The sequence below is a fragment of the Gastrolobium bilobum genome, unplaced genomic scaffold (assembly GCF_033153095.1).
Source record: "Gastrolobium bilobum isolate Gb01-03AN ecotype WA unplaced genomic scaffold, APGP_CSIRO_Gbil_v1 utg4070, whole genome shotgun sequence".
In the NCBI taxonomy this organism is placed as follows: Eukaryota; Viridiplantae; Streptophyta; class Magnoliopsida; order Fabales; family Fabaceae; genus Gastrolobium; species Gastrolobium bilobum.
The window spans coordinates 346469-355535 of NW_026898134.1; the positions used below are offsets into that span (position 1 = coordinate 346469).

General features: G+C 33.6%; 1 protein-coding gene across 4 annotated transcripts; it reads right to left on the reverse strand.

Annotated features, from left to right (window-relative positions):
• Positions 1-259: 259 nt before the first annotated feature.
• On the reverse strand, positions 260-6379 carry LOC133313102 (citrate synthase, glyoxysomal-like). 4 transcript variants are annotated; one of them, XM_061514422.1, is made up of 14 exons: positions 6060-6379; positions 5562-5742; positions 5270-5355; positions 4603-4707; positions 3243-3305; positions 2928-3037; positions 2558-2677; positions 2404-2479; positions 2201-2274; positions 1911-2031; positions 1446-1543; positions 1214-1337; positions 725-879; positions 260-617 (listed from the first exon to the last, which is right to left on the reverse strand). In XM_061514422.1, exons 1-13 carry the CDS (start codon positions 6300-6302, stop codon positions 742-744), a joined length of 1539 nt encoding a protein of 512 aa, XP_061370406.1. In that variant the 5' UTR covers positions 6303-6379; the 3' UTR covers positions 260-617; positions 725-741. The 4 variants fall into 4 exon arrangements, with proteins under 4 accessions (XP_061370406.1, XP_061370407.1, XP_061370405.1 ...); XM_061514423.1 differs by having other exon boundaries at positions 260-866; XM_061514421.1 differs by having other exon boundaries at positions 260-879.
• Positions 6380-9067: the final 2688 nt, after the last annotated feature.

Genomic DNA, 9067 nt, shown 5'->3' on the forward strand with positions numbered 1-9067 from the left:
TTATATATATAATATCTGTCACTACCACCTTTAAAAGAACGAATTAAATAAAAATATATATACTATCTATCTCCATGGAACTCTACCGTCGGTGGTCAATTTGTCTTGTCCATTTATCTTTTTGATAATCACTTCTATCTGTGGGTCCTCCGTCGTTCATTTTATTTTGGTTTAAACTGTAAAGAGTTAGCTAAACTGTACATTGACATATTTTTACAGTATTTGTAACAAAATATAAAAAAAAAAAATATTCCTGTCACTCATTAGATTACAAAGTACAAATGAAGCATTTAAAAAAAAAAAAAAGCTGAAAAATATCTCATGCACCTAACTATGGACGAAAAAAGATAGAATTCGTAGAAAATTTAGTCTACTGCTTTAACACAAGCAAGCACTAGAGATTCATTTGCTAATCAATTATACATATTACTACCTATGAGATCTCTAAACTATGCTTATCTTAATAAAACACAGAGTTTAAAGATAGAACTAGTGACTCGTATACTACTTGCACGAAAAGGCTGGAACAACAAATCCGACCAGCATCATTCTTCCAGTTGGTATGGATGGAATACAAGTTGCATTATTCATGCAGGACATGCTCCCCTTGCATCATCCTGATCATGTGAAATTGAACTTTAGGTAATAAAAAGCGACGAACAAATTATTTTCTCCCTGTACATTCTTGAGAATTATACATCATCTTTTTGGTCATGTCACTCACAAATGCATATATTCAGCCTACAAGTTATATCCCAATCCAGCAAGCCGTCTCTTTGAAGCATTTGATATTGCCACCTGACCAAGCTTGTGAGCATCACTTGATACATTCCTTTCGTTGATTGGTGTATAATGCTGCAACCATTCTCCAATATAAGCCTGAAACATAAAATGGATTTGATGAAATCAGGGAAGAGATATACGAGCAAAAAAGCATCATCTGTTCAGAATTGAACAGGTTAGTTATAGGTGGATCTACTAATCTACTAGAGGTTTACCTTATCGTTCTGATGCATCACGCAGATATTTCCAAGTACCAGTGTTAAGAAATGTATAATGCAGCCATGATACAAGTATACAACTAGAAAACCTTTTCGAGTAAACCAAGCAATACACAACATGTACAGCCATACAGGAAAAATATGGCTAACTATAATTATGATATAGTTTTATTACGCAAGAATATCATAATAATTTAAAGATAGGAAGTCACCTGTTGAGGTCTCATTATCTTTGTATCAGGATCATCCAAGGACTCTTTCCAATGTGCCAAGTACCCAGCCATTCGAGGGATAGCAACTAAAACTGTGAAATACTCAGGTGGAAATCCTATAGCCCTGATTGCATTAAACCATTAGTTCAAGCCTTTCATGATGTTCTGGAGGAAGCAACATATTTTTATCCTCCCTAGTTAGAATATATAACTGGATGTGATAATAGATTACCTATAAATTAATCCAGAGTAGAAGTCAACATTTGGATATAACTTCCTCTTGATGAAAAATTCATCAGATAGTGCAACCTTCTCCAACATAATTGCAACCTGAACGATCAAATAATTGCATAGAGAAGTTAGAACTTTTAAAGTTTAACTAAATATGCTGAACCAAATAAGAATTAAATTAAGATGTTTTCCTAGTAGATTATAATAGTAGTGTCAGATACAATAAATAATACTTTAAATTTGAAAACAAAAAGAGTTGCTGGAGATTTTAAATGACTTGAGTTTAAGCTTGAGCTTGTTGCTTAGTTGAACAAACGAGCTTAATGGAAGCATTTAACATGTTGAGCTCGAATAGTTCATGGATAGCTCAACTCATCTACACTCCCACTCATGACCAGCATAAATAATTTCAGGAATATAAACAGACAGGCAACGCAGAGACAGGAACTACAAAATAAATAAACACCTCAATAAGAGGATCCCGGCCAACTATGGAAAACACTTCCTCTGCCAGTTTTCTTAAGACCTTTGCTCTGGGATCATAGTTTTTGTACACTCGGTGTCCAAAACCAGAGAGCTTTCGTTTCCTGGAGGAAAAACACAGAACAAGAATATCAACAAAAACTATTACCCCCGCATGCTGCAGTGAGACCTCCAAAAGAGGAGGCAACAAGATCAAGGCATTATGCTATACTTCTAGGTATAACAAATAGGCAAAAAGTAAGAACTATAAAACAAAAAGAAAGTGATAGCCACCTGGCTTTTACACCTTCAATGAACTTTGGTATGTTCTCAACAGTTTCAATTTCACTCAGCATTTTGAGGACAGCCTGTAGAATCGACGGTCATGTTAGCATGCTCACATATTAAATAAAAGTTTTGTGGTTGTGCTTACTCACTACATCAAGATAAGCAGTACATAAAAGAACATGAGAGCTTCATTAACTACATATAGTTACCTCATTAGCACCACCATGAAGAGGTCCATATAGAGCTCCAACAGCCCCAGCAATAGCAGTGTATACATCAACGCCACTAAAATAGGATAACAGCTAAGCAATGTCAGATTGACTGCTTTATGTTGTTTGAGTATAATAGCTGTAAGATGTCTACCTTGACGCAAGGTGTCGGACAGAAGATGTGGAGCAATTCATTTCATGTTCTGCATGTAGAATGAAGGTAATGTCCAGTGCTCGAGTTAGCTGAGGATTAGGTTTATATGACCGATTGCCTCTGAAAGCACGCACAGTGTAGACTTTAATTGTATTAAACTCTTAAGAAAAAAGAAGCAGCAGCAGCTAGTATGTAGCTAATCTATCATCCAAGATTAAATTATAGTTCTTTTGAAAAAAAATGGATTGGTTCTATATGAGCACAAAGATCAAGCCATGAGTAAGCTATGAAGAATAAATAAATAAATAAAAAGGACTAGTTTGTCTTATTCCAAATTATCAATCAGACCTAAAAATACCATAAGACATACAAAGAATCTAGCATGTATAAGAAGTTCTCTGTGTAAGAAAGGTGGTTGGATGGAAGCACAGGTGGCCTTCCTGCCATTCTAAGATAAATCGCAGCAGCAATTGTTGTTATCTGCAGTCAAAACAATAATAATTATACTATTGCAATAAAGAAGTAGGACATATTGCAATAGAGTTACGTGACTACTGTACAAAATCTCACAAGAGACAAGCTGTAAAACCAGTGCCAGAAGCAATCAAAATAACTGAATAAGCTACATATTATACATATCAGAGATAGAAGGGTGAGAGGAGTAAAGAGAACTGGACAAGTACACCTTTCCAATAACCCGTGCTATTTGTTTGTCTCTCACTTGCTTTGAGTTGTAAATCTCATGACCCTGCATCCAATTATAATAAAAAATTAAATGAAAAAAGTTGAAGCTGAATTAATTAATATAGCACAGGCTGAACGGCAATAACAATGTAACATGTTGAATCCTAATAAGAAAAAATGTACCACTCACATGTGCATTGTACTAGCCCATGAGGAAAAGAAATATCCAAAAGGAAGCCCTTGCCAAAAAATAAAAAGTATAAAATCTAAATGGGAGGCAGACAGGTAGAATCAATAAATATAAGTGTCTATCTTTTTTCTTCTTTTTTGACACTGTCAAAACCAACTCTCCAAAAAAACGTAAGCTATCAAGTGGGATCCTGAGATTAGTTTTTTTATCTTTAATATCCTCCTTCACACAAGAGTCCTTTGAGTTTTGAATTGTAGCAATGCTTGTACTGAAATTCGAGTTAATTATGAAGAATGGGGACAGCATGGATCAAACTCCTCACTGCTAGGTCAGAAAGCTATAATAACATGTCAAAGACCAAGTCTCCCAAAAGTTTAGGCTATTAGGAAGAGGTCCAAGATCGACTTTTTTATTGTCACTAAAAATAAGCATTATCTGATGGTAAGTACGGTAGTTATTGACTTACCAACGGGTCATCATTTTTTATGTCTTTACTAATTACAATTTCAAATCTGGGGTAAATACTGCTTCGAACTACGAAAAAAAAAAAAAAAACAACCATTTGCAGCTTTCTTTCGTAATACACTTAATGCAGGTACAAAACTTCGGTGCATCGGATGTACCCAATTGGGTACATCTTTTTTCCAAAAGTAGAAAAAAAATTCATGTGGTGGGAAAGTTTTTTTCAAAAGTGGTGAAATTTTTTCGAAACGTGGAAAAAAGATGTACCCAGTTTGATGCACCGAAGTTTTGTCCTTAATGCAGAGCAATAACCTCTGACAATTGCTACCAATTCAGCCCCTTCAGGTTACTTGCAGAAATAAAATTAATTTACAGATTAATGTAACAAGATATTCCCAATTTGATATTAAGAATTTTACAAATTACTCTGATAGAAATCTAAAATCTACAAGAATACACGTAATGTTGACTGAAACTCATTGCTGTAAAAAATCCTGGCACAATTCAAATTCGAGAAATGAAACAACCTTTTGAAAAATATAGAAATTCAAAAGAAGACAAAGTTCAACAAATGAAAAAAGTAAGAATGTATTGTGGCCCACGGAATTAAGATATACAAAGTGTCATGTTATGTTATTACCATACACTTACATCAATACAGAAGCAAGTTCAAAAGGTGAGCAACATGACAGCAGTTTATGTTACTTACTCTGAGAGCAGGATTTGCATCAGGATGAAAAACAGAAAGAGCACTCAAAGCATTAACAAGCACACCCATAGGATGTGCATCATGAGGCATTGATTGTATGATATCCTACAAAACAAACATAAGATGATACCACAACTTAGTTAGATTAATAACCCCATACTTTATTAAAAGAAATGAACATTGTAATCTCTCTTCTTTACATGATCACTACGAAAGAATCCTGTAAGTGGTTAAAAAAGAAATTCTTAAGCTTGTACATTGAAAAACAAACCGGTCTGGAAAATTAACAAGTGATCTTCTAGAACATGTACTATATTTGGAAACCTGCTTTAAGTCATAGTAAAATTTTGCTTAAACCAGAAGAAAAAAAAAATGGCGAAAAAAGAACATATACTTCAGAAATATAAAGTGCTTCCGAAACTCTACCAAAAAAAAAAAGTGCTTCCAGAAAACACAATTAGAAAATATTCCATCAGATGTCTCTCATAAAAACACAAATATAATTAAATAACTACTAGATTTCTTTAACAACATAAAATACCACTGGCATATTAAATTTCAAGCAGCAAAACAATAATTGGAAGTTATTTACGAATCTAAAAGCTGCCACTGACTGAAACAAATAAATAAATAAACCACAGTCAGAGCTATTCGCATAAAAGCTCACCAAAACTCCTTGTGGAACAGCTGAATGCTGAGATATAGTGAACTTCCATTCTGCTAACTGACTTTCAGAAGGCAAACTTCCATAAACTAACAAACATAAAAAGATGAAGTTAATAAACTTCGGAAAAAAAACATGCTAATATGCTATGCATGAACCGAAGCATGTAATTAACAGGATACATAATTGCGCCCAACATGCATGTGTCTTCACTGACATAAAATCTTTATATAAGCTAATCATCAGTCAAAATGTTTTATCTACTTAAAAACAAGGTTAGAAAAATAATATTCACGTATGAGATAGGACACTTCGGTAAAAGTGCTTTTTTCTGCCAACTCCTCAATTGGGTAGCCTCTATATCTAAGAATTCCCTCATCGCCATCAATATAACTAATTGTTGATCGAACAGGAGCTGTGTTTAAATACCCCGGATCATAAAGCTCGAGTCCCTTATCATTCTTCCCAGTTGATATCTGCAATTAAAAAATTTATGAACCCCACAATCTAATATTAATAACAAAATAAATAAATAAGCATAAACAATCATACTTTAATTACAAATTACCCCAACTATGATTCCAGCATGTAACTTTGAATAATAATAATAATAATAATAATAATAATAATAATAATAAAAATCAACTTTCTTCTAAGAAGCATACCATGAGAAGCAACAAACAATTCAACAAAGCTGAAAGAAGTAGAATTGACGAAGACCCATTTTACCATATTTGAAATTCCTTCAGAAACCAATGTTAAAAATGAAACTTTCATTGATGATCAGAAATACCTTTTTGAAGTCAGTAGCTTTGATAGTGCCTTCAGGGGAGACATCAACCTGGTACATTTTTCCGGTCCTCTCATCGACGATGGTCAAGGTGCCATTGAGGTTCGCCGGCGGAGACTGGGCCGAGAGACGGTGAAGGTGGACCTGATTGATGGGTTCGGCGAAAGTAGAGGGCAGTAGGTGAGCTGTGAGCATTTCCAAACGGCCACGAGCAAGAACCGTCGCTGATTCTGAATCGGTTAACATTTTCACTTTGCAGGAGAATTGGAATTCGGAGAGGAAGATAGGTAATATAAAATTGGATTAAGAAGAAAGTGAGAAAGATAATGTCACACAAAAAATTAAAATAAACTTCACAAATTGTCAAATTTCTATAAATAATGACATACATTTCGATACTGCACGTGGTCCCACTTACATTATCATTGTTATTGCTGACGATAGTTATTTGTGACAATGGCTACGGGTGTAAATGGGGTTTAGCATTTATGAGAGGTTTATAATCAGCTTATCTTATGTCAGACTTGGTCACAGTACTATTTTTTAAATAGAACAAATTTAGATTTTTGGAAAAATTTATTTAAAAATTAGGCTAAAGGTCTATTTGAAAAAGTTCTGCAGGTTACTTTTTTAAATTTTTTAATAATATAATATATTTATGATATATATTGCTCGCTCAAAGATATATTTTAAAACAGAGTCAATGTATCGCACATTGGTCATTTTTTTACCAATGTGTCGTACAAAACAGTGTTATCTTTTAAGGGATAGGATATTGCGACATACAAATAATGTTATGCACAATGTTACGACCATATCTTAACCGTTAATTTCCGCCAATCAACGGTTATCATTTATTGCGAATTAATAATTAATTAATGAGTTTGATTTGAAAAATGATAACCGTTGATTGGCGGAAATCAACGGTTAAGATGTGGTCGTAACATTGTGCGTAACATTTTTGTATGTCACAATATCTTATCCCATCTTTTAATATGTCACGCGTCCAAGTTCACTATAGGAGGTAGCTAACTTGACTTGCTGATGTAGCGTGTTTATGCTGGCAAACTAGGTGGCAATTAATGCCACCTGCTATCAGTGGTGGAGCCACGTATTGGCTGGGTGTGCCTGGGCTCGGGTTAAATTTTAACAAATTTTATTTATTATATATATTTATATAATTAATAATAATTTGGCCCAAATTAAAATTATAATTTGGCCCGGGCTAAAATTAAAATATATTTGATGAAGGATTTGAGTAGGTTGTATCAAGTTATGTGTTCCATTTCAACTTGTAACAAAAAAAATTAAAAGTATTTAATAAAATTAAAAAATATTTAATAAAGTTGTCACTCTTTGACTCTTTTTTTTTTTGAAAATATTCCAATCGGTTCATTACTTCGCAACTAATCCGATTCGGGGCGGGTCCAGGATTAAGGCTTTAAACCCCTCCCAAAGGTGGTACTGGAGAGATTCGAACACATGCTCTCCCCCCACCTGCTTAGCTCCCATGCGCCAACTGAGCTACCACCATTTGGTCTCTTTGACTCTCTTAATTTATGTTTCATCTTCCCGCTCCTGTTCTAACTTCTAAAGTCAAGCTCTCTCTTTCACCAGGTACTTGGCTTCTTTTTTTTCCGTTTTCAGCTTTTTTCTCTGCCAATGGAGCTAAGCTAAGGCTCCTAGCTTTAACCCAACTAGTTTTTAGGAATTTTTGTTCTTTCAATTTTTTTCCCCAACAAAAAGTTCATAGTGGAAAGGAACCACTTTAACGCTGATGCCTCTCTTTCAATTTTTGTTCTTTCTCTGCAAATTTAGCGCTGATAAAGGCACCACTTTCCTCAAAGTGGGAGCAAAAGCCTTAGGTGACCATTTATTATTTTATCATTTTATGGCATCGATCTTTATCATCTTTGCTCTGTTAGTGTTTGTTCTTTTTGCCTGCGACCCGTGGACATTTTGAACAACATATTGGTCCTATTAAGCAGTAACAAAGTATATATAATGGATTGATGATGCTAACTCTATTTTTTTTAGGTGTGGGTTTTTTAAAGAGTACTATTTTGTTCTTTTTATTCAGATTTAAAGTTAGATCTACTACGAAGACACTTGAATAGAATATTCTGTGAATATAAATGTAATAAAATTTTCTCTTTTGTTTTTGTTTTGGGAGAATTAAATCATCTATTAGTGGACAATGGGCACATGGCAGATATTTTTATTTGCAATTCATCAGCCAAGTTACATGGAGATGGAATTATATAAACTCTCGGTTTAGCTTATTTGTACTTTTTAATGTGAACTTGTTATGTTTTCTAGTGAGTTAATTATTGTTCAGTTTTAATGATTCAGGTATGTGAAAAGGAAGCATTTTATTGATGTTACTGAAGTGTTTAGGGTACTTAATATGCTAAGAAGAAATTTTGGATAGCCAAATTCTTTTTTACATAATGGTGCTCCTTATAATTGCTGAAAGAGATAAAATTTGGTTGTGTATGTTGAAAGAGATATTGCTTAAACTTTTACTACAGATTCGATCCTTGAAGATTTCGTTAATTTAAAAGAGCGCCGCTTACACTTTTAGGTATGCAATTTTTTATTATATTTTAAATTATTTATTAAATGTTATTATACCTATAATTATTATATTTGTGTGTTTTCATATTCTTAGGGCAATGCTTGGTTCATTACTTATTATGATGTGTGAGGAAAATGCAATTCTTATCTTTGAAATTCTTACCGGAAAGGTTAGTGCTTTTATGTTTGCTTTGATATATAATCATTGACAATTGTTCATTTGAATTTTTAATGTTATGTGAGATTATTTAGTAAATCATTTAGATCTGTATGCTAGAATTCATAGTAAATTTTTTTCCTAATAAATATATGTAATTACGATAAGCATTTTGATAATTTAATATGTAAATTTTTTTGGCTCGGGCTAAATTTACAGCCTGGCTCCGCCACTGTCTGCTATGCCCATCTGCCATGCCATGTGGCAGGCTCAAAGG

What these genes read in the sequence shown, in the direction of transcription:
- LOC133313102 (XM_061514423.1), bottom strand. Translation starts at nt 6,302, where the DNA reads ATGTTAACCGATTCAGAATCAGCGACGGTTCTTGCTCGTGGCCGTTTG. An exon ending in GCCGGGATCCTCTTATTGAG is followed by an intron (nt 1,544 to 1,910) that starts GTGTTTATTTAT and finishes TTGATCGTTCAG; the next exon opens with GTTGCAATTATGTTGGAGAA. An exon ending in AGATAATGAGACCTCAACAG is followed by an intron (nt 867 to 1,213) that starts GTGACTTCCTAT and finishes CTTATATTGGAG; the next exon opens with AATGGTTGCAGCATTATACA.